The sequence below is a fragment of the Peromyscus eremicus genome, chromosome 8a, assembly GCF_949786415.1.
Source record: "Peromyscus eremicus chromosome 8a, PerEre_H2_v1, whole genome shotgun sequence".
NCBI lineage: Eukaryota > Metazoa > Chordata > Mammalia > Rodentia > Cricetidae > Peromyscus > Peromyscus eremicus.
This window is the reverse complement of record NC_081423.1, coordinates 98,087,175-98,111,889: the sequence shown is the minus strand read 5'-3', so window position 1 is coordinate 98,111,889 and position 24,715 is coordinate 98,087,175. Positions and strand designations below refer to the sequence as shown.

The following is a 24,715-nucleotide window of genomic DNA, read 5'->3' as shown; positions in this document are numbered from 1 at the left end:
ACATGGTGGCTCACAGCCATCTATAATGAGACTTGATGCCCTTTTCTGGTGTGCAGGCATACTTGCAAACAGAGCATTCATGTTCGTAAATAATCTTTTTTTAAAATGAAATAAAAATTTGGACCAGAAGTATGATTCACTTTTGCCTGGTGTGCCCCATGCCCTAAATTATCTACAGTACTTGAGCAACAACAGACAGTTTTGTTTTCATTTTGTTTTTTGAAATAGGTTGGCCTGGAACTCACTCTGTAGTCCAAGCTGGCCTCCAACTCCAAGTAATCCTCCTGCCTCAGCCTCCCAAGTGCTGGGGTTACAGGTACGAGCCACCCTGCCTGGCTTAAAGAGGTTACATTTTATTAAGATTATGTTTTCAAGAACTAATATAAATGATTCTAAGTCCCGCCCTAATGTGGTAATGGTTATTCCCCCTCCCTTTGCACTGTGGGTACAGTACATTCAGTGTCTACGTGTGACTTGATGTGGTGTTTACTGTGACAATGAAGTGGTTCACTTTGCCCCTTAAGACTTCCTCAGAACTCCACTCAATCTGACTAATTAGAAATACTTGTTTTGTGTTGATGACGAGTACCTGTAATCCTAGCACATCGGGGTGGAGGCAGATCAAGGTCATCCTTTATATGTCTATCCAGTCTGAAGACTGTCTGAGCTACATTTAAACTTTTTTTCCAAATCAGAATACTCACCATCTTCCAAATATTCATTTTTGTTTCTAAAGTCTGTAACTCGTGGGATTTTGAAGCACAGTAAATCCTAGGAAAGAGTTACAAAATGGACTAAGTTGGGTTTACAACCTAAAACTTGCTAAGATTTTATACCTTCTCAAAGCAGCATAAGAGAGAAGGGTTACTGTTTTGTTCTGTAAGTAGATGATACAGCATGTTTCGTAACTGGTGTTAGTGCACACTATGCAAGCAAATTTAAGTGAGGTCACAGAGGCCTCGAACAGAGTCCTTCCTGTGGGCCATGCCTCCTTTTCAGATGAAATATTAACGATAAGTTTTAATGCCCTGTGTCAGGAGATCCATTTAAGTTAGAGGAGGAGCCTGGGAGCTGGTCTTGGCAGTGACTGTGCTAGGCCTTCTGTGGGCATATAGTCCTACCTGTAGCTTGAACTCTGTAACTCACGTCAGAATTTTATGTGCCACCAAGAAAACTTATCATTATTTCTTTTTCTTTGTTTTGTTTTGTTGTTGACTTAAAACTTAGCATTAATTGTAAAATACACTAGGTAAGCTAAGTGAGGGGGGAGGGGAGGAGTGCCAGAGTTGAGGACTCAGGAGGATTCCTGGGGAGCAGGGCATTTACGGGGCTCTTTGTTAGGTACTTATTACTAGTCTGTCTTTCTTTCTCTCTTTCTTTCTTTCTTTCTTTCTTTCTTTCTTTCTTTCTTTCTTTCTTTCTTTCTTTCTTTTTTTGGTTTTTCAAGACAGAGTTTCTCTGTGTAGTCCTAGCTGTCCTGGAACTCACTCTATAGACCAGGTTGGCCTGGAACTCAGAGATCCATCTGCCTGTGCCTCCCAGGGTCCTTGGATTAACGACCTGTGCTACCACTGCTCTGCTACTGTTTCTTAAGACAGTCTCTTTTATGTCTTGTTTGATGTTTTTCTTTCTTTTATCTTTTTATTCTTTCTTTTTAAAAAATGTGTTGTTATTTTTACAAAGTTGATTAAAAAATGCTTGGTGTATATGTATGTTTTGCATGCATGTATGTCTGTATACCACTTGCCTGCCTGGTGGTACCTGAGGAGACCAAAAGCAGTATGGGATCTGGAGCTGGAGTTACAGACAGTTGTGAGCTGCCATGTGGGTGCTGGGAATTGAACCCAGGTCCTCTGGAAGAGCAGCCAGTGCTTTTAACTGCTGAGACCCCTTCCTTCTCCCTGCTTTAGAGACAGGGTCTTGCCCTGTTGCCCACACTGGCCTTGGACTTTGGAAGCTCTCTAGCCTCAGCTTGTTGAGTGCTTTTGACTATACTCTTTGCTCTGAAAGGAAAAGGTTAAGAGTAATTTGAAATTCCAACAAGGGTCAGTTGGGTTTTTTATAGACTCCTTAAGTTTTTAAAAGCTGATCCCTTGAGGCTGGTAAAGGATCCCTTGAGGCTGGTAAAGGTATGCAGCTCAGTTGATGGAACACTTTTTGTGTTTGAGGTCCTGGACCCCATTAATTAATTAATTAAGCCTGATTTCTTGACAAGCATCTGCAGGAGGAATTAGCCATTACTAAACTACAAAGTTTCAGATTTTATTCTTCGTTTTGGTTTGAGTAGGACAGGGTCATATAGCCCAGGCATTCCTTCTCTCTACCCCCCCCCCACCTTGGCTCTGAATGTTGGGTTCTCAGGTGTGTCCCACCACTCCCAGCTACAGACCTTGTTCCTCAGTTACATTTCTAGTGGTCTGGGGAAGGGGAAACAACAAGAATTTTAATGAAGAAAAAAATTAGCACTTGTATCCTGTTTATTTCCTCCGCCTTCATGGCAGGGTCTCACTGTTGTAGACCTGGCTAGCCTGGAACTCACTATGTAGTCTAGGCTGTCTTTGAACTCTCAGTTACATGCCTGCCTCTGCCTTCTGAGTACTAGGCTCATAGGATAATGCTGTCACACCCACTCTTCTCATTTCTTAAAACCGCTTTGTGTTAATGTCTTTATAATTACATTTTCCAGTTTCAGAATGTTTTACTAAAGTTCTCAGGCTTTTCAGTTCCCTCGGGGAAATGTGGATGCATTATGTATTCACCATTTTTGGCTCCTCAATTATACCTTATTTCTCAGAAATTCCTTGTTTCCTCTTTACACACGCACACTTGTGCTCAAAGAAATGGGAAGTGTGTGATACCAATGGTTTTGGGGAGATACAGGCTTGTGGGGGTGCTGCTCCAGTTTTGCCCTGAGGAGTGACTTAAGCGTTTATCTCACCAGACTTTTAGTGCTTAACTTCCTTTCCATATCCTCTCTCCAATTTCCCGTCTGTTTCTTCTTCTGCAGCATCTTCAAACTCTGGATCCTCCTGCCTTAGCCTCCTGTTTTGCTGAAGTAACAGGCAGGTACCACACCAGCTTCCATCAGTTTAAAATAGTAGTTGATGAGTATGATGTTAGAGAAATCAGAGACAAAAGGCACTTCATTATTGGGGTTTTATTGTCATCTATGTACTCACGTTGGCTAGTCAGTTATCTCATGGACATTTGGGCATTTGTTCCTAGCATACACAAAAAGTGATTTATTTGTTTTGCTGGGCAGTGAACATAGTGCCCTCTACTTGCTAGACAAAGCTGGAAAGTGATCTTTCTGCCCTAACCACACAACTGGAACTGTTGACATCAGAGCAGATATTCACTGAGCAGCATCCATTAGCATTCCCCAGGACAGAGGACACAGAAGTCACTCCCTCTGCTAGACTCTGTAATCACATTAGTTCAGTTGGGTTGATTGGTAGTATCACTGTCTAAGAGCATCCATGAGGAGAGTGTCTCAGAGTGGCTGAGATTGATGGAAAGCAGAAGAATCTGGGCTGGTTTGTATGGTTTTATTTCAGAAATAGAATAGTAGGCAATTACTGTGTTTGCTGTTGCTATTTTTAAGGTGGTGGCCCCTCTGTGGAGTGACAGTGTCCCTTTCCTCCTCTAGTCCATGCCCTGCTTCTTGTGAAGCCCAAGGTCTCCTGGGTGACACCTCTTCTAGTAACTCCTGAGAAGACATCAAAGTCACTTAGGTGACACAGCATTTGTACTTCAAGTTCTTTGGGTGCACACGGCCAAAATGCAGACCAGACTCCCAGGAAGTCCACGGGGTGGAAGCACAGTCCTGGCTGGGGTGCTCAGTTTGTGTTTCATGGGGTCTGTTTGAGGGGAAGGTTGCGGGCTGGATTTCAGTGTCATGTGCAGTTCCCTTAATCTGAAGCGATGTTCACTGGCCACTGGGGACAGTTTTTAAACTGCTCACCTTAGATACCCTGGAGACCTTTAGAGCTCCATGGTCGTGCCCTGAAGTACGTACTTATTCATCAGGGTATTTGCTTAGGTCGTCTAGGCAGAGACTGTTGTACTATTCTTGATGCCGGGCATGGTGGTGAATGCCTGTAATCTCAGCACTTGGGCCTGATGGATGAGTATTCCCAGGAGTCTGAGACTATGCTGAGCCACATAGTAAATTCTAGATCAGCCAGGGATATGTAGTGAGAGAAAAAAAACAAACATTAAAATCGATATTGTCAGGAGTTTTTGCTAATGGCTCCATAGTAAGGAATGTTTGTAGAGTTCCCTTTGATCCTCCAAGCCAGTTAGACCTGAAAGGACCACAGCCGTACTCACACCCACTCTGTGACACCCACAGTCAGAGCAGAGGTAACCACAGAGTCAGTCCACTGTTCCAGATTCAGTGTAGAGGTTATACAGGACTCCTCTTTTAAAGATGAGACGAGATTCTGAAGACTGCAGGCTGCCGCTCAGGGCTGGCACCAGGCTTAGCTGCCCGAGGAGCTGGGTCCATTCTGCGCCAGAGAAACAGAAGGAATCTGGCCCTGAGGTGATGGGGACAAGAGCTGCCACATAAGACCTGCTCTTGGCTTTTACATAGTAGACAGTAAATTTTACATTGCGTTTAGTGAAAGGGTCTTCAATTTTCTATTCTTCATCCTGAGGGCCAAGATTTTTTTCTCAAGAATGTGAGGTCGGGGGACTGGTAAGATAGCTCAAGGTGCTTGCTGCCAAGCCTGACAGATGGAGCTTGATTTCTGGAACCTTGAGGGGAAAGAGGCCCTCTGCCCTCCGGTGCCTCCACCCCCGTGTCATGGCACACACACCAATGATAAGCTAACGAGAGTGAGCGGTGGCGAGCGGTGGGTGTAGTGTCCTGCGTGAGGCTGAGACGCTTTTCTTTTCTCTCCTGTAGACTACATTTGGTCAATTTTGTGGAACCTGTGGGCCTCAATTACTCCATGTTTATTCCTACCTTGCTGAATCAGGGCACCACTGCTCAGCAAGAGAAATGGATGCATCCGTCCAAAGATCTCCAGATAATTGGTACCTACGCCCAGACGGAGATGGGCCACGGTTAGTCCACATCTGACGATCCCGGGGTGACCACCTCATGAGTTCAAGAAAAGTGACTCCTGACGTTTGATTTTTTTTTCCCTCCTCCCCTGCAGCTACGTGTTTGGGGATTTATTTTCAAATTGTTGCATCAAAGCCCAGTTTCCCCTTTGTGAGTTTATTCCCCAGGGCTCTGGCCTATGAACATCCTTCAGTGTCACTTCTTAAGGCCACTGTTTGTCACACTTACCCTGTGTGAGCAGTTACTGAGCACCTTGGAGAGGTGGCGTTTAAGTGTATTAGAGCACCCAGCTCTGTTGGTGTGTGTGACTGTGAAGGAGTCTGTTGGAAGTTCTCGAGGGATGATGGATGCCTTAGCAGTGCCTAGAGGTGACGTCAGAAGAATGCATTGTAATAACACAGTGATGGCAGGGGACTGTCCTGGTCTTTCCTTGACGGCTAGCTGCTCCAGTTTGAGAAATGACTCCGGTGGTTTTCTTCAGCTGTTCATTGTACAGTTCCCGTGAAGGCCTGTGGGTCCTTGACTGCCAGTAGTTTTTGGTTAAATCCTTCCTAAATGCTTGGGCATGTTCAGCAAGTTATGTTTATGGACTCAGTGTGGAATAGGATTGTTTTCAGGGATCACACCTGTGGGAATGGGTGTGGTTTAGCTTTTGTTTGTGTGCTGTTTGTTTGTTTGTCAAGACAAGATTTCTTTGTGTAACAGCCCTGGCTGTCCTGAAACTCAATTTATAGACCAGGCTGGCGTCAAACTCAACAGAGATCCACCTGCTTCTGCCTCCTGAGTGCTGACGTTAAAAGTGTGCACCACCGTGTCTGGCTGCTTTGTTTTTTTTCAGACAAGATTGCCCGTCAAGTATGGTGACACTCAGGAGGGGCCAGCCTGGTCTACAAAGCCAGTTCCAAGACAGCCAGTACTGTACAGAGAAACTGCTTCAAAACACCAAAAAAAAAAAAAAAAGTCTGGGCAGTGGTAGTGCACACCTTTAGTCCCAGCACTCAGGAGGCAGAGGCAGGTGGATCTCTGTGGGTTCAAGGGCAGCCAGGGGCTACACAAGAGAAACCTTGTCTCGAAAAACCAAAACCAAAAAAAAGAAAGCAGAGACAACAAGGTTGGCCTTGTTAGCCTGGGCTGGCCTTAAACCGGCCATCTCCTTAGCCTCCTGCGTGCTGGGATGGTAGGTTTGCACCACATGCCCAACCGGATGAACGTTTAAATTTGAGATGCTCTGCCTCATATTTCACTGCCAAGATGGAGGGAGTGTGAAGGAGAGGGAAGTTGGGCATGGTAGAGCAGTCATAATCCAGCACTTGGGAGGCTGAAGATTGGGAGTTGGAAGTGAGCCTGAGCTGTGTAGTGAGACCCTCTCAGAGCCACGTAGCTGGGAGTGGGGGGCGGGTGAGAGGGCCGGGACTGGAGATTGTGTGTGTGTGGCCTGTTGACAGACACCCAGGGCTTTCCTCAGGGTGCCAGCACTGATGACAGGTGCCCTGGGGAGAGAAAGCCATTGTATCTGAGTCCGTTCAGTCCTGTCTCTGAGAGCACTGTCAGGACAGGGTTAGAGGACGAAGGCTTGCTGCGTGGAGTTTTGTTCCTTCATTTTGGTGTTCTCCCTCCCCACCCCCATTCTGTCCCATGTCAGGTCTGTTGGTTAATGTGTATCATGACAGTATTACCTGGCAAAGAGCAGGCTAAAACAAAATCCTTCCCCATCAAGGAAAAGGCAGAGCCCTGTAGAAAGTATCCCTGTCAGTTTTATCTTTTCCCTCTAGAGCAGTGGTTCTCAACCTTCCTAATGCTGAACTTTTAATGCTGTTCCCCATGTTGTTGTGGTGACTCCCAACCATAAAATTGTTGTGTTGCTACTTCATAACTGTAATTTTGCTACTGTTACGAATCACAATGTAAATATCTGTATTTTTTTGATGGTCCTAGGTGACCCCCGTGAAAGGGCTGGTGGACCCCCCCAAGGGGTCGAGACCCACATGTTGAGAAGAGCTGCTCTAGAGTATGTCTTCCCTCCTCTTGAGGCATACCAGGAAATCTATCAAACCTGTTCTGTGAGCCTCGTGGGAAGGCCCAGGCCTGGGCTGAGGAAGGTCACTCTACAGAACTCTAGTGTTGAAGGAACAGTGTGGAAATCAGCCTCACATTTCTTTAGGCCAGAAAGCAGGTGACCAGTTGAGAACTTGCCACCTCGTAGGGACTGTTTCTTTTACCTCATTTCACATTAGCACTTTGGTTGAGGAATGTAGATCTGTCATCCAGGCGCTGCCCTGGAAGACAACATTGGCAGATTCCTCTCACTGAGGAAGTTCCTGTCTCCCTTCAGAACTTGGAAGACAGCAGACGTGATTTCCTGAGTAATAGTCCTCCTGCCTTGCCGCTCCACTGCGGCCTCTGTGCTACTTCTTCCCAGCTGACTGAACCCTGGGGGTTCCCATGAGACTTGCTTCTTGGTTTTGGGTTATTGTAATTTTCTCAACTTTTTTTCTGTCCGTCTGTCTTTCTGCTTTGATGCTGGGATGGAACCCAGTCTCCATCATGTTAGATAAGCACTCTACACTGAGTGGCATCTGTAGCCCTTCCTTGCTGCTCCCCTCTAACTTCTGTCTAAGAACAGTGCTTGCCTAGCACACCAGAGGCTCTCAGTTCGACCCCCAGCGCTGCAGTGAAGGAAGAAAAAAACATGTATGTGTATACACACACAGACATATGTACATAAACATATGTAGTATTGGGGGTTATCAGAAATGAATTACTGCACTGAAGGAGATAAATATTTTTTTTAAAGATTTATTTATTTATTTTGTATAGAGTGTTCTGCTTGCATGTGTTCCTGCAGGCCAGAAGAGGGCACCAGATCTCATTATAGATGCTTGTGAGCCACCATGTGGGTGCTGGGGATTGAACTCAGGACCTCTGTAAGAACAGCCAGTGCTCTTAACTTCTGAGCCATCTCTCCAGTCCCAGGAGATAAATATCTTAAACAGTTTTTATTTTGTTTTGTGTTCTGAGACACTCACCATGAGCCAAGGATGACCTTGAACTTCCCAAGTGTCGGGTTACAAACCCAGCCTCATTTCATAGTTTGTATTGCATAAAATAATATAAGAGACTCCGAGATGAACCAGCCTCTACTATCTTTAATGCTTTGTTTTAATACAGGTTCTTGTTGTAAATAGCTCATACTTGCCTTGAACTTGTGATCCTCCTGCCTCAACCTTCCCAGTGCTGGGATTATAGTCCCTCTTGTCCCTTCTTTAGTGCCTTCAGAATCCGGTTGTCTCGGTAGCCTGTCAAGGTGGCCACCCTTGTTCTCTCCACATTAACACACACCCAAGAGTCCAGGTTACGGTTTTCTGTTACTGGCCTGTACGCCGATGCACATCCTCTTTTGCTGTCTGCATTTTCTTTCTTTCTTTCTTTCTTTTTTTTTAAAGATTTATTTATTATGTACACAGTGATTTGTCTGCATGTATGCCTGCGTGACAGAAGAGAGCACTAAATCTCACTATAGATGGCTGTGAGCCACCATGTGGTCGCTGGGAATTGAACTCAGGACCTCTAGAAGAGCAGTCAGTGCTCTTAACCTCTGAGCCATCTCTCCAGCCCTGCATTTTCTGCTGTGAGCTGAAGGGGCTGTTTTCCCTCCTTTGAGTATTGATGGAAATAGAATCTCCATATTGACCTTCTCAGACTATTGTGTCCATCTAATAATTCTCCCCATTCCTTCCTCATGTGTTAAACGTTTTATTCTATGTACTCAATGTGTCCTTCTTGGAGTAGGTGCAGATCACTCCTGTTCTGATTGTTCTGTCTTCTGGGTTTGTTAGCTCATCTCTAACACTGACTTAGAGAGAGCGACTCTCAGACATTTTCCTACATTTGTATGTCCCTCAGCTCTCGGCTTTTTTCCTGTTGGTTCTTCGTAGCTTCTTCTAGAGTTTTGTAATAGTAAGACTTTATTTCTCGAATGTACTGTACACGTGTGCTTCCCTGTGTCTGGAGACAGGGCGGGGAGCTCAGAGATTGGTTGCTTGTGCAGTGTGTGTGCAAGGCCCTGGGCTCACCCTCCAGTACCAAACTCCCAAAACAAAAGAGTTACGTGTTTGGTGTTCTTGCCTACAGTTTTCTTTTTCCTTTGGTAGTTTTATAGTTGTTGTTTTGGGTTTATTTGTAACCAGGTGTGGTGATGCACACCTGCCCTTGGGAGGCAGGGGCAGGCAAATCTCTGTGAGTTTGAGACCCACGTGGTCCACATAGTAAGTTCCAGACCAGTCAGGGCTATGTAGTGAGACCTTGTCTCAAAAACAAAAGAAACCAAAAAAAAAAAAAAAAAAAAAAGAAACAAACACTAGGTTTATTTTTATTCGTGTGTGTGTGTGTGTGTGTGTGTGTATGTGTGTGTGTCCGTGTGTATGTCCGTGTCCACAGAGAGCATAGAAGATCCCCTGTAGCTGGAATTACAGGAGTCGTGAGCCACCCTACTGAGACCTGAACTCAGGTCTTGTGGGAAGCAGCAGGTCTCTCCACTCTCTAGCCCCTCCTTTGCTTTCTGTTTTGTTTTGAGACAGGGTCCTACTAACTATCGGAACTCTCGTTGTGTGGACCAGGCTGGCCTGCAATTTTCATCATTCCCTTTACCTCTGCCTCTGCAGTGTGGGGATTGCAGGCAAGCCCTGCCATGCCTCACAGAGGTATAACCCAGGCTAGCCTCAAACTTGCGATCTTCCTCCCTCACCTTCAGCACTGGCCTACTTGGGTGTGCTACCACCAGCTCCTGACTTCAGAATTCTCATCTCAGTTTGTCACGTTGCAAAAGGCGCTGTAGGAATTTGAGTTGGTATATGGCAGAGCTTTTTATTTTCTTGGGAAGTACTTCATTCGTTTGGTCCTTTCAGGAAGAAACCAGCTAATTCTTTTCTGTTAGTCAGATCTTTTTGGGGAGGGTGTTTGTGGGAGACAGGGCTTGTGGAGTCACTGTAGACCAGGCTAGCTTCAAACTTGTGGGGGGATCTTCCTGCCTCTGGTGTAATTATTAGATGTGTGTCCCGGCCTGGTTTTCCTTTGGGTGGAACTGACTTCATGCATGCTAGACCACCCCTCTACTGACTGTGTACTCCCAGCCCCAGGGCTGCTCAGTCAGATCATTCCCCTGCTGTTGGCTGCCAGCCTTTCCAGCTTTGTAGCCTGTGGAAGGAGAGACTGAGGAGACCTTTCCACATAGCAGCTTTAGAAGAACTGACTTTAACAGTTTGCCAAATGTACTGCTATACAGTTTATGATATCTTATCTCACAGTAGTGTGTGTCATTGCCATGCATAATTAACTTCAAGTAGTGAAACTGTCCTTTTCTCTTGCGCATTCCTAAATCTTACCCATGTGTGACTAATTCCTATGTTAGCTACCAGAGACACTTTTTTCCCCAGACATTCTTCCGTCCCAGTGTCTGATTGGAGTGCCTGCCTGCCTTCCTCCCTGTGTTTGATAACACTGTATTGTTCTTACGCTAGCCTGGCACACAGGCACAAACCTCCCTCGGTCTGAAGGGGGGTTTGAAGGGGGCCGCTTCCAGGCTCCTTCTCCAGCAGTCTCTGGTCATTGACAGCACAGACAGCTCTCCTGAAAGCAGAAAGCGAGCTGTTCCCCGCCCTAGGTGGCAGCCCTAGGTCAGTTACTGCCTGGGGACTTGGATCCTAGCCTTTTGGGGAGGAAAGCTCTAGGGATTAAACCAGGGTCTAAATATGCTAACATGAACACTACCCTGAGTGTCACCCCAGCCTGGGGCTCCCCCCACATTGAAATCCAGGGCCTCCCAGATGAGTTCTAGGTTTAAGTGTGTGGAATTAACAGTGGTTTGTTTTTGTTTGAGCAAACCCAAGGCAAACTGTTTACCACTGTTTACCCCCATTCTCATTGCTGGCATTTTAAAAGCTGGAAGAGTTATAAGTGAGAAAGGCATCTCACAAATGAAGTTTGGTTTGATTTGGTTGATGTGGTTGGGTTTCTAAGGTAGGATCTCCCTGTCTGGCCTAAACTGGCCTTGAACTTGAATGCTGCCTCAGCCTCCTATGTGCTTGGATTACAGATGTGCACCATCACAGCTCATTCCATGAATCAGTTTCAATTTTTTTCTAATTTAAAAATGATTGCAAATTCATAGGGAGTTACAAAAGTCGCACCAAGAGTCCCCACACCCTTTCACCTGCTCTGCCAGTAGCCAATCACTTGGGATTTCCGTTTTGATGTTTCCAAGGACAGCTCTGGATTTTAGACCTTCTCAGTCCATGTCTCACTTGAACATTAAGCTCGCCAACCAGAGACAGGACTAGGTTGCAAAATCCTTGTCCTGGCTCACCGCCATCATTTTGATGCAAACCTGGCACTCGGCCACCCATCTTCATTGCCTTATGAAGTGGGGATTTCACTGGGTCCGGATGGTTAGCTGAAGGCGCAGCCACTTGCCTTGGAGAGGTCCCGGTGAGCTCTTGCTGAGCATATCAGCCTAGTCTCCTCCCCAGCTTAGAGGGAACAAGCTGGAACAAGCCAAGAGGTTGAAAGACTGGAAGGCTGTCCAGGCTCATCTCTAAGATAATTAAATGGCATCATAACGGAGTGCAGACCCTGTTACGCACAGACCTGTGATTTGCAATGTAATGGTCCTCACTAGCGATGGCTTGTCTTTAATTGCTGGAATTGTTGGAATGGAGAGCACTGTCAGTTTCTGTGTTAATTTGCACCGGTAGATCTGAGCTGAATATCTGCCATGATGAAATTGGTCCTGTGAAGACTGTGGGTCTGTCCTAGATGTTTTCTGAACAAACAGAAAGGATCCCAGTCTAGACGCTTCACTAAAATTACATCCAGGAAAACCTCAGCCCGGATTCATTTTATCCCTGAGAGAACGGCCCTGTTTTCCTGTTTCTGTCCCACCCAAGGACGCCTTGTTCCCCTTCAAGTCTCCTTTTCAGAATTTTCGTTTCCTTTCATTTAATTGCGAGGCTGGAGTTTTGCCTTTACACATTGTTTTGTGCTACACGGGTCTGGGTCTCCGTAGCCCGTCCTGCCGCACACTCTGCCAACTTAAGAAAGATGGACATTGTTGCGAATCATAAAGTAATACAGAAAAGGGCAGTGCTCCCGTCCATGATGAAGTGCACGTGATTGGTTAATACTCACAGTTTTTTTTTCTCCTTCCCTGCTCTATCTGTTCACATTATTGATTCTCACACACCTGATGATGCTTCCCTCCAATGCCCGTCCTTGGTATTTCTTCGAAGCTCTGTGCACCGAGGGCGACCTGAGCCTTTGGACCTTCACTTGGGCATGTTCCTGCCCACCTTGCTTCACCAGGCCACCGCAGAGCAGCAGGAGCGTTTCTTCATGCCGGCCTGGAATTTGGAGATCACGGGCACTTATGCCCAGACAGAGATGGGTCATGGTACAGTGTATTTAGTCTACCTTCTGGGTGGGCGGGCCCTGCCAACCGGATCTATATAGAGTACGGCAGGATGCTGCTGGCTGTTCTGTGAGCCTCTGCAGAGTCCGGCTCCCAGCGGAGGCTCGGGCAGTGTAAATGAAGTTATTTTATCACTGTGGTTGTTGGTTCTTCCTGACTCTTGGGAATGACCAGTCAGGCCTACTTACCATGCAGTCTGTGGAATCTGCGTATAGACTCTGAACCCATCTGTTGGTTACTTTCTGATGATTACCTAGAGGGACACGTTAATGTGTGAGTGCCCTTTGACTTCCTGTGATCAGAAATATTCAGTATGTATATCTTGAAGTTACTTGTACTTGATGTAGTGCATCAGAGAAGTTCGGAAGGTGGTTTGACCAGAGGTTACAAGTTAAGCCGTCCTGCCGAGGCCACTGACATCAAACTGTTTGCCACACGCTTGCCACCTCACCCATCTTTCTGAACCAGGTGGGGCTGGAGGTGGTAGTTTTTCTCATGTTCTCTGAATTGGCTCTGTTTGCCATTTGTGTATACCTGTGTCCCATTCCATCCTGTGTCCGTCCCCGGACCTCCCCCCATTCTGAGGAGTCAGAAAAAACGTGTATTTTGTACAGCCTTCTCTTAATGCTGAGCAGTATTTTATAGGCTCCTCATGGATACAAAGTGGCGTACAGTTGAGGTCAGCTGTGTGGTGAGAACACTTTGTCTAATGTGTCACCAAAGGCTGCTTTGGCAGAGGAGTTTACTCAGTGCCTGGTTTCTTGACTTCTGCTTTGAAGGCTGTTGCTTACAAACTGTCTATTTCTGTTGCTGGCTTGGAAATTTCTAGATGTTTCAAAGTGCTCAGTGAAGGCTGGTCTTCTCCAAGTAGTTCGTTTTTAAAAAAAAGTCCTCAGCATTTGTTTCATTGTAGTGCTATTAGAATGACACCCACATTTTCTATAACGCTTTTCAGAGAATTGCAGTGTGTACAACTAGGATTCAGAGTAGAAGTGTCCATCCAGCTCCAGCAACACGAGGCTGAACACAAGCTTCCTCACTCTTGTGAGCCGTGAGCACTGAGGTGGAGCCTGGCCCTGGAAAGCCAGCGTGAACCCAGGCATTGCTGGACTCTAGGAGAATTATAGGACGTCACTTTTTTCATAATGAATAAATGTTTTCAAGTTCTTAGTTTCCATTTTAGTGATCGCTCTGAAATAAGTTCTAACGTACGGAAGGTCAGCTGAGTCTGTTTCTGTCACAGGTTTTCTTATTGTCCCCAGAAGTACAGAAGTAAATAGTTCGCTAGACTGGCAGTTGTCCTTTTCAAACTTAGAAATGGCTTGCACTTGCCAGGCTGGCAATGTGGCTCAGTGGTAAAGGTACATGATGGCAAGCCTGGTGACCCAAGATCAATTCCGGTTGTGTGCTGTGGTTGGTGTGTACCAGCTCATGCGCAGTGTACCCAGAGTAAATGTAATTTTAAAATGTGAAAGAACCGGGTTTAAAGGAGAGTAGATGCCTCTGTCGTATAGAACACGAGCTGCCTCTGTCGTATAGAACAGGAGCTGCCTCTGTCATATAGAACACGAGCTGCCTCTGTCGTATAGAACACGAGCTGCCTTTACATTTTCTTTTCATTAATTTCAGTGACTATGACACACCCACTGAGCCCCATTCAGAAGTGGAATGCTCACGGCACTTCTGCTTGCGGCCTAGTGGGGAACTTGGCCAGTGGAATGTTCACAGTGGAGTGGAGTGTGCCCGTCCCCCACAGCTCCTCTACAGACACATCGCTGGTTCTTGGCTCCTCTGAGGCCTGGAACTTTCAGGCCTCAGCAGAGAATCCTGACTGTCTGTTTTGTTGCTCTTTCCCCTCTGTGCTGTGTCTGAGGTCATGTGATCTCTTTCCTTAGGAACTCATCTTCGAGGCCTGGAGACCACTGCCACATACGACCCCAAAACCCAAGAGTTCATTCTCAACAGCCCCACTGTGACTTCTATTAAGTGGTGGCCTGGGGGACGTAAGTTGATTTAAAAAAAAAAAAACAGAAAACATCTGTTGTTTTGTTGTTGTTGTTGAACATTTTGAGGAGTTAGGAGGTTATGTTTAGAATGTCGACCTTATATGAGAATATAATTGTGAAGTAAAAAAATAAATTCCTAAACTCTAAGGTGTTACTTCTGCTTCTATACTGTGAAAGTGCAACAGTAATGGCTGTCTTACAACACTTGGTTTAATTTTTCATCTAAATGTGCCCACGTACCATAGCTTCCATAGTCCTCACTTAAAATAAAATTCCTAGCCAAGTGTGAGTACACCCCTTTGAGCTCAGAAAGGCAGAGGCAGGTAGAGCTCCATGAGTACAAAGCCATACTGGTCTACAGAGTGAGTTCCAGGCCAGTCAGAGCTACATAGTGAGATTCTGTCTCAAAAAATCAAATAAATTTCCCTATTTCTTTTCCTTTTGGTTTTTCTTTTTTTTCTTTTTTTTTTTTTTTTTTTTGGTTTTTCGAGACAGGGTTTCTCTGTGTACCTTTGCGCCTTTCCTGGAACTCACTTGGTAGTCCAGGCTGGCCTCGAACTCACAGAGATCCGCCTGGCTCTGCCTCCCGAGTGCTGGGATTAAAGGCGTGCGCCACCACCGCCCGGCTCCTTTTGGTTTTTCAAGACAGGGTTTCTCATTTAACAGCCCTGGATTTTGCTCTGTAGACCAGGCTGGCTTTGAACTCACAGAGATCCACCTACCTCTGCCTCCCAAGTTCTGAGGTTAAAGGCACGAGCAACCACACCCAGTATAACTTCCCTATTTCTTATTTCTGTCAAAAATTTGAGTTACTTTCAGATTTTTATTTAATTGGCTTTGATATAAAATTTATATTTAGTATCTCCTTTCACTCTGAGTTGGAATGTCTATTTCAGGTATAACTAGTTGATTATTTACATTCTCTCTTTGTTTATTTTTGTTTTGGGGAGCAAGATCTTGCTGTGTAATCCAGGCTGGTCTCAGATTCTCTTAAGTATCTCAGAATAGCCTCTGCATTTTTTTTTTTTTTAAGAGAAGTTTTCTCTCTGTAGTCCTGGCCAGCCTAGAACCCACAGAAATCTACCTGCCTCTGAAGTGTTGGAATTCCTAGAGTGAGCAACCACTTCTGACTAGAACTTTGTTGTGTGATGGAAATAGAGAGAGTTTCTTAAAGAGAATAAAGGCAGACGGGCGGTGGTAGTGGTGGCGCATGCCTTTAGTCCCAGCACTCAAGAGGCAGAGGCAGGCGGATCTCTGTGAGTTCAAGGCCAGCCTGGTCTACAGAGCGAGATTCAGGACAGGCACCAAAACTACACAGAGAAACTCTGTCTCGAAAAACCAAAAGAGAGAGAGAGAGAGAGAGAGAGAGAGAGAGAGAGAGAATGAGAGAATAAAGGCATTCCTGAGAATAGAGTGAGATAAAGAGCTGGGACAGGCCCCAGAACAGAGAGCTGACTCAGCAGAGAAAGGCACATTCGGTACATGCCTCCAACCTGAGTTTGATCCCCATAAACCACATGGTGGAAGGAAAGAACTGAGTTCTTCAAGTTGTCCTGACCTCCACGTGCACTGTCGCACACGTGTGTCACCTCCTCATGCTCGTGTGCACACACAAACACAATAATAAATGTTAAAAAAATTGAAGATATACCTTTTTGTTTAATGTAGGATTTATCTGCCAAAAAATGAAATAAGGACAAAGCTATAAGCTTTGTCCAGAAACTTTGTGTGGGGTGTCACGGGAAGGACTTGCTTTCACATACTTCTGTGTTTCAGCCAGTGAGAGGGTTCAGGAGGTAAAGGTACTTGTGCCAACCCTAATGACCCGAGTTCAATCCCCAGAACCCATATGATGGAAGGAGAAAACAGTTCCCACAAGTTTTCTTCTGACCTCCACATGCGTGCCATATTGCAGGCATGAGCTACTTCCCCCCAAATAAGTGTAATATCAATAAAAACACAAAAACACACCCAAGTGTGGTGGTACATGCTTGTCATCCCAGCACTCAGGACACAGAGGTAGGAGACTCTACTTTAAAAAAGAAAGGAAAAGAAAAATTCAGAAGCAGAAACAGCACACTAACTTCTCCTCTGTTCTTGATGATGCAGTTGGGAAGACTTCCAATCATGCAATAGTTCTTGCTCAGCTCATCACTCAAGGGGAGTGCTATGGATTACATGCCTTTGTTGTCCCTATCCGTGAAATTGGAACCCACAAGCCCTTGCCAGGTAAGGATTGTTCATCTGATGTCAAGGTAAAAATTAAAATTGCATGGGGCTGGAGAGATGACTTAGCAGTTATGAACACCAGCTGATCTTCCAGAGGACCAGGGTTCAGTTCCAGTACTCATATGGTGGCCCACAGCCAGCTGTAACTCCAGTTCCAGGGGATCCAACACCCTATTTTAGCCTCCTGGGGCACCAGGCACACAGGTGATGCATGGACATAAGTCCACAGAAAATACCCACACACATAAAAATAAAATAATTAATTAAATAAACTGCAAAAAGTGCAAGGCACAATTAAACAATATAGGAAGGCAAGGATTCAAAAGCATAAATATCTCATGTGTTTCCTGTTGTCTTCGGTAGGTATTACTGTTGGGGATATTGGCCCCAAATTTGGTTATGAAGAGATGGATAATGGCTACCTGAAGATGGACAATTACCGTATTCCTAGAGAGAACATGCTGATGAAATACGCCCAGGTACTTTTTGTTTGTTTGGGGTTTTTGTTTTGATTTTGTTTTTTTGAGACAGGGTTTCTCTGTGTGGTTTTGGTGACTGTCCTGGATCTCGCTCTGTAGACCAGGCTGGCCTCGAACTCACAGAGATCCGCCTGGCTCTGCCTCCCGAGTGCTGGGATTAAAGGCGTGCGCCACCACCACCCGGCTTGCCCAGGTATATTTATTTATTTTATTTGGTTTTAGGTTTGTTATCGTCAAGTTTTCACTATATATCCCAGACCAGCTAAGCTAGGGTTCAAAGCAATCCTCCTGCCCCAGCCTCTAAATGTTAGTTGCAGAAGGTGGCATTTTCTTCCTTCTGAACTTCTTTCATTCTTGACAGTGACTTAGAAGCATTTGAGGAGGGTGTGAAAAGTATCACCTCCTTAGTGACTTGAGGTTCTCAAGCCCTTCAGCAACTTGGAGTCGTCTGGAAGGCCAGTTGGAACTTAGATTGTGAGCCAAATATGGTGTGCACTTGAGGCAGAGGAAGTGAGTTCAAGGTCAGGCTGAGCTGCATAGCAAGCCCATGTCTTTTTTGTTAGGTTTTGTTTCAAGACAGGGTTTCTCTGTGTAGCCCTCACTGTCCTGGAACTCACTCTGTAGTCCAGTCTGGCCTCAAACTCACAGAGATCCCCCTGCCTCTGCCTCCCAGTGCAAGAACTAAAGGCATGCACCACCACTGCTCTGCTAAGCCCATGTCTTAAAATCAAGCCCTTGCTCCCAAAATCTCTGGTTCAGAAGGTCAGAGGCGGGGGGTGAAATTGAGTGTTTCAGACCAGTTGCCAGGCCCTGCTGTTCCAGGAGACACACTTGGAGAATCAGTCCATGGTTTCTTGGCCTCACAGAAAGACACTTCAGGCCTGTTTTGTTTTTTCAGGTGAAGCCTGATGGCACTTATGTGAAGCCCTTGAGTAACAAGCTGACGTATGGGACCATGGTGTTCGTCAGGTCCTTCCTCGTGGGAGATGCAGCTCGGTGTCTGTCCAAGGCATGCACTATTGCCATACGATACAGCGCTGTGAGGCACCAGTCTGAAATCAAGCCAGGGTGAGGGTAGGGTCTGAGATGGGCTCGTGCTGATGGCTTTGACCCTGTTCTTAAGAGGCTAGATCAGAATAGCCACTTCATCCGCCTTTCCACCCTGGCACCAGCCCCGTGTGGTAGGTGTTGACCCAGAGCTTACACGTGCTAGGCCTCCCAAGGGCACATCACCTAGCCAGCATGCATGATGTCAAGGAAGCAAGGGCAGGCAGTCAGGCTGCTTCTATCTTTAAAAATTAAAAACCCCACAAAACTATTAATTAAAAAAAAATGTTTATTAGGCTGGAGAGATGGCTCCGTGGTTAAGAGCGCTAACTGCTCTTCCGGAGGACCTGGGTTCAATTCCCAGCACCCACATGACAGCTCACAACTGTCTTAACTCCAAGATCTGACACCCTCACACAGACATACATGCAGGCAAAACACCAATACAAATTAAACAAAAATAAATAAATTTTTTTAGAAATTTTTTATTTTATGTGCATTGGTGTTTTGCCATGGGTGTCAGGTCCCCTGGAACTGGAGTTACAGACAGTTGTGAGCTGCCATGTGGGTGCTGGGAATTGCACCTGGGTCCTCTGGAAGAGCAGTCAGTGCTCTTAGCCGCTAAGCCATCTCTCCAGCCCATAAATTATTTTTAAAAATATTTATTGTTATCTGACAGTTTGATGCACATGTTCAAAGTTACCTTGTTCATATTCAACCCCAGGACCTTTGTCAATTCTTAACACTTTAAAATATCGCTTCCATGTGGTGTCATCCCCGGGATTGTGGTCAGAACACAGTGTGTTGAGCTTGTGGTGGCCTTTGTTGTTTCTTCTTCACCGTGAGCTGTTCAGCTTGCGTTTCTGTGTGGCCGTGAGATATATATATTCTGTGTGGCCTCAGTCATAGGCGAAACACTGAGGCAATTGGAAGACTGCCTTCAGGCAGTGCAGTAGAATGGTTAGGACTATTGCTGGGTGTGGAGGCATACACCTTTAATCCCAGTACTCAGGAGGTGGATATTTATGTTCAAGGTCAGCCTGGTCTACAGAATGAGTTCTAGGACAGTCAGGGCTGTGAAGAGAGACTATCTCAAAGAACCAGGAGGGAAAAAGAAAAGAATATGACCTTACGGAGCCAAAGAATCACCATTTTGAGCTGTGTGACCTCAGACAGATTTCCTAATCTCCCCGTTTCCCCATTTGTAAAATGACAAGAGTGAGGACAGCTGCTGTTGTACAGGAAGGACCTGTATACGGATGACTTCAACTGCTGTGTCAGGGAACTTGGACTGAAACCTGGGGTAATACAAGGCAGTATTTACTAATTTTTTTCTTTTTTCTGTTACTTAGTGAACCAGAACCACAGATTTTGGATTTTCAAACCCAGCAGTATAAACTCTTCCCACTGCTGGCCACTGCCTACGCCTTCCACTTTGTAGGAAGGTATATGAAGGAGACCTACCTTCGAATTAATGAGAGCATTGGCCAAGGGGACCTGAGTGAGCTGCCCGAGGTACACACGTGCTTTTCTCATTCCTCCCTAGATACCCGTAATTTCCTTAGATACCCTCAGGTTTCATGTTTACCTGCTGCAGACATCCAGCAGAAACTGCATGTTGGAATTTCCTGAAAGGAATTACAGAACCTTGGAACTTTTTAAAATTAAAGGTGTGCCAGGCGGTGGTGGCGCACGCCTTTAATCCCAGCACTCGGGAGGCAGAGCCAGGTGGATCTCTGTGAGTTCAAGGCCAGCCTGGACTACCAAGTGAGTCCCAGGAAAGGCGCAAAGCTACACAGAGAAACCCTGTCTCGAAAAACCAAATAAATAAATAAGTAAGTAAGTAAGTAAGTAAAATTAAAGGCGGACCATATGTGAAGCTCGAATTTTTATTAATAGAATTTAAAGAAAGGGGTGCCTGGCCAAGTACAACCGTTGAGAAAGGTGTGAGAGCGTTGCTCATTCAGATTGCAGATGCCCGCCTCTTCAGTGGGCATGCACACAACTGGTTCTGACAGTGACCGACCAGCGCACTTCAGGAGGATGTGTTTTCCTGTTAGAAGGTGGGTTTTAGCCAGGGTTCTCATGTCCTGTGCTTGTTCCCTAGCTTCACGCCCTCACTGCTGGGCTTAAGGCTTTTACTACATGGACGGCCAATGCTGGTATTGAAGAATGTCGGATGGCTTGTGGTGGGCACGGCTATTCTCACAGCAGCGGAATTCCAAATATTTATGTCACTTTTACCCCAGCCTGCACCTTCGAGGGAGAGAACACTGTCATGATGCTACAGACGGCCAGGTGAGAAGCAGTCTTTACAGACTTCATCATGAAAGGCAGGGATGGTTTGCTTCCGTCATGACTCACTTCTTATTTGTGGTCTGCCTTAGTTAGGGTACTGTTGCTGTGATGAAACACCTTGACCAGTACAACTTGGGGAGGAAAGGGCTTTTTTTTTTTTTTTTTTTTTTTTTTTTTTTTTTGGTTTTTCGAGACAGGGTTTCTCTGTGTAGCTTTGCGCCTTTCCTGGGACTCACTTGGTAGTCCAGGCTGGCCTCGAACTCACAGAGATCCGCCTGGCTCTGCCTCCCGAGTGCTGGGATTAAAGGCGTGCGCCACCACCACCCGGCTGAGGAAAGGGCTTTTTAAGACATAATCTTTCCCTCCTTTTTTTGGTTCATCCCCAAGATCTCAGATTAATAAATACCACAAATATAAGACAAATTACAACTTGAAAGTCCCACAGTCTTTACCGTTTCTTGCACTTTAAAAGTTTAGTCTCTGGCCGGATGGCAGTGGCACATGCCTTTAATCCCAGCACTTGGGAGGCAGAGCCAGGCAGATCTCTGTGAGTTCGAGGCCAGCCTGGTCTGTAGAGCGAGATCCAGGACAGTCACCAAAACTACACAGAGAAATCCTGTCTCAGAAAAAAAAAATTCAGTCTTTGTAAAAATCCAAAATCTCTTAAAATCTTAACTTTAAAAAATTCAGTCTTTCGGGCTGGAGAGGTGGCTCAGAGGTTAAGAGCACCAATTGCTCTTCCAGAGGTCCTGAGTTCAATTCCCAGCAACCACATGGTGGCTCACAACCATCTATAATGAGATCTGGCGCCCTCTTCTACATAATAAATAAATCTTTAAAAAAAAAAATACTGTGACTTAACAGAAGTGAAGTCACTTAAAAAAATTCAGTCTTTCAACTGTGGACTCCTATAAAATAAAAAATAAATTAAATACTTTCTTACTTTAAGAGAGAAGAACCAGGGCACAGTCATAATCTGAACAAAGCAAAACCAAACTCCCAACAGATAAATAATTTAATGTCCACTATCTGGAATTCATTCATGATCATCTGGGCTCCAGGGGGCTTGGGCCATTTCTCCAGCTCCGTCCTCTGCAGCACACACAGCTTGTCTCCTAGGCTCCAGCTGGCTCCACTCCACCGCTGCTGCTGCTCTCGGTGGTCCTCCACTGCTGGTGCTGTTCTCGGTGGTCCTCCACCGCTGGAGCTGTTCTCGGTGGTCCTCCACCGCTGGTGCTGTTCTCGGTGGTCCTCCACCGCTGGTGCTGTTCTCGGTGGTCCTCCACCGCTGGTGCTGTTCTCGGTGGTCCTCCACCGCTGGTGCTGTTCTCGGTGGTGATCCACCGCTGGTGCTGTTCTCGGTGGTGATCCACCGCTGGAGCTGTTCTCGGTGGTCCTCCACTGCTGGTGCTGTTCTCGGTGGTCACCCCATGGTACTGGCATATCCAAAACTGCACCTGGGCTGCACCTTCACCAGTAACCTCTCCTGGGCTCTCTTAGGGACTCCAGCCCTGTCACACAGCATAAACCTCAGCTGCTCTTTATGACCCCTTCATGCCTTCAAAACCAGCACCACCTGGGTGACTCTTACACTACCAAGTTCAGCTGCCAGCACAAGGTACAACCTTGGCCACCTCTGGATCACTGCTTCTATGTGGTGGCCCTGAGGAAACACTTCCCAGAAGACTTCACCTCAAGCCTCTTAATCACAGCTGATTCCTCAGCCCCAGCAGACTAGCATCCATTGTCCCAGCAAAGCAAAAGTTTAACTTTAGTGGTTCTGGTCTCTTGGTAATCCCAGCCGATTCTTCAGCTCCAGCTGACCGGAATCACAGATTCTTCACACAAGGCCTGGTCGGATCTTTGCTTTCTCTGACACCTCGCAGGCCAGGCCTCCATCCTCTGCACTGCTCTCAGCATTACCTTCCAGACTCCTACAGAGCAGCCCACTGAGCTCCCAAGAGTCAACGGCTTTTCTAGCCCCCAGTTCCACAGTCCTCCCACAGTCCTCCCAAAAAGACATGGTCAGGTCTGTCACAGCAATACCCCACGATCCTGGTACCAACTTCTCTCCTAGGTTCCCTCCTCTCAGATGACTCTAGCCTGTATCAAGTTGACATAAAGTTAGCCAGCACCTGGTCAGACTGTGAAGTCGTTTCAATAGCGTTACTAAAACCATGTGTTTTGGTGATTTCTAGGTTCTTGATGAAAATCTATGACCAGGTGCACTCGGGGAAGTTGGTGGGTGGCATGGTGTCCTACTTGAATGACCTGCCCAGTCAGCGAATCCAGCCACAGCAGGTGGCAGTCTGGCCAACTGTGGTGGACATCAACAGCCTGGACAGCTTGACTGAAGCCTACAAGCTTCGTGCAGCCAGGTGAGCTGCCCTCAGGGTAAGAGGCCAGCTGTGGGGCCCTCCAGGCTGGGGCCGAGTAGAGGAGTGGGAACCATGACGGTCTCCTCAGCTCTCTACTCTTCCTTCTTGCTTAACAGATTAGTAGAAATTGCTGCAAAAAAACTAAAGACTCATATGAGTCACAGGAAGAGCAAGGAAGTAGCATGGAACCTAACTTCTGTTGACCTTGTTCGGGCGAGTGAGGTCAGTGGTGGCTTTCCCCTCACTGCTCTGCTGCCCCTTCCTTGGTGCCTGGGTCACTGTGGTAGCCTTTCTGAGACAGACGTTCGCTAACCCAGGCTGATCTGGAACTCACCAAGTAGCTAAAACTGACCTCAAAGTCATGGCAGTCCTCCTGCTTCAGCCTCCCAAACGCTGGAACTCGACACAGGCCACCTCACCCACCTTGTCAAGGGTCCCACACCCCGCTGTTTGTCTTCTTCCAGGCTCATTGCCACTACGTGGTGGTTAAGATCTTTTCAGACAAACTCCCCAAGATCCAAGACAAAGCCGTCCAGGCTGTCCTGAGGAATCTGTGTTTCCTGTATTCTCTCTACGGGATCAGCCAGAAAGGAGGAGATTTTCTTGAGGTCAGTACTTTTGAAGCAGAAGCCCTTTTTTGTGCTTGTTTGTTTGACTTAAACAGTTGTCTGTTTTAAAGTTATATGTGTATAAAGGTCTGGTCTGGACATAGTTTTAGTCATTTGTTTCATTTTCCCCCAGGGGAACATCATCACAGGGGCTCAGATGTCACAAGTAAACAGCCGGATACTGGAGTTGCTCACACTACTCCGCCCCAATGCTGTTGCTCTGGTGGATGCCTTTGACTTTAAAGATATGGCACTCGGCTCTGTCCTTGGCCGCTATGACGGGAACGTGTACGAGAACTTGTTTGAGTGGGCCAAGAAGTCCCCACTGAACAAAACGGAGGTAAAACAAACCAAACCAGTGTCTGTCGACTTCCGAGGTTCTCACTGAATGCTGGGCAAGGGCTCTGTCACTGAGTGTCATGTAAGTAGGAGCAGGAGGGCTCAGCTGTTAGGAGTATTTGATGCTCCTACAAAGGACCTGGATTTGGTTCCTACCACCTGTGTTGAGTGGCTCACATAATGACTTCAGCTCCAGGGGCCAGCCCAGCACCCTTTCTGACTTCCACGGACACCTGAACACATAGGAACATACTAACATACGGACACACACACACACATAAATAAATAGTATAATACATACATTTAAAAAACTTTTTTTTTTTTTTTAAATAAAGGCCCGGCATAGTGGGGCACATCTTTAATCCTAGCACTGGGGAGGCAGAGGCAAGCAGATAGATCTCTGTGAGTTCGAGGTCAGCTTGGGCTATATAATGAGCCCCTGGCTTAAAAAACAAGACAAAACAAACATAAAATCTTTGTGTCTATATAAGGTCCACTACTTTCTCAGTTCAAAGTGGTGGTGTTGTTTAGAGAAGAATGCTAACTTATGGGACAGTTCCTCACTGGCATCCTCTGCTCTCACGCAGGTCCACGAGTCCTACTACAAGCACTTGAAACCCCTGCTGTCCAAGCTCTGAGCTTCCCTGGGACACGTCCGTATGCTCCAGACAGCAGCCGGAAATCTCTCCTCCTCACTTCATTGATCCTCGGGAAATCTTCATCACATTTGTGTAGCTCTAGAGCAGATGATGGGTTGGCCTTTTTCCTCTCTATAAGTAAAGAAAAATGAGCAGA

General features: G+C 46.2%; 1 protein-coding gene across 3 annotated transcripts in view; it reads left to right on the top strand.

The window, feature by feature from the left end:
* Acox1 (acyl-CoA oxidase 1) overlaps nucleotides 1-24,715 on the top strand; it is a 27,070-nt gene extending 2,355 nt beyond the window's left edge. Inside the window, exons 1-13 of one of the 3 annotated variants that reach the window (XM_059272152.1) lie at nucleotides 5,009-5,073; nucleotides 12,358-12,518; nucleotides 14,432-14,539; nucleotides 16,652-16,771; nucleotides 17,135-17,250; nucleotides 18,149-18,318; nucleotides 19,650-19,812; nucleotides 20,405-20,595; nucleotides 22,794-22,973; nucleotides 23,090-23,195; nucleotides 23,438-23,581; nucleotides 23,715-23,921; nucleotides 24,508-24,715. In XM_059272152.1, the coding sequence (XP_059128135.1) occupies nucleotides 5,009-5,073; nucleotides 12,358-12,518; nucleotides 14,432-14,539; nucleotides 16,652-16,771; nucleotides 17,135-17,250; nucleotides 18,149-18,318; nucleotides 19,650-19,812; nucleotides 20,405-20,595; nucleotides 22,794-22,973; nucleotides 23,090-23,195; nucleotides 23,438-23,581; nucleotides 23,715-23,921; nucleotides 24,508-24,558 (1,782 nt within the window). In that variant the 3' untranslated portion in view covers nucleotides 24,559-24,715. Of the gene's footprint in view, nucleotides 1-4,912; nucleotides 5,074-12,357; nucleotides 12,519-14,431; nucleotides 14,540-16,651; nucleotides 16,772-17,134; nucleotides 17,251-18,148; nucleotides 18,319-19,649; nucleotides 19,813-20,404; nucleotides 20,596-22,793; nucleotides 22,974-23,089; nucleotides 23,196-23,437; nucleotides 23,582-23,714; nucleotides 23,922-24,507 lie in introns of those variants that run through there. The other 2 variants (XM_059272151.1, XM_059272150.1) reach the window with 2 other exon arrangements.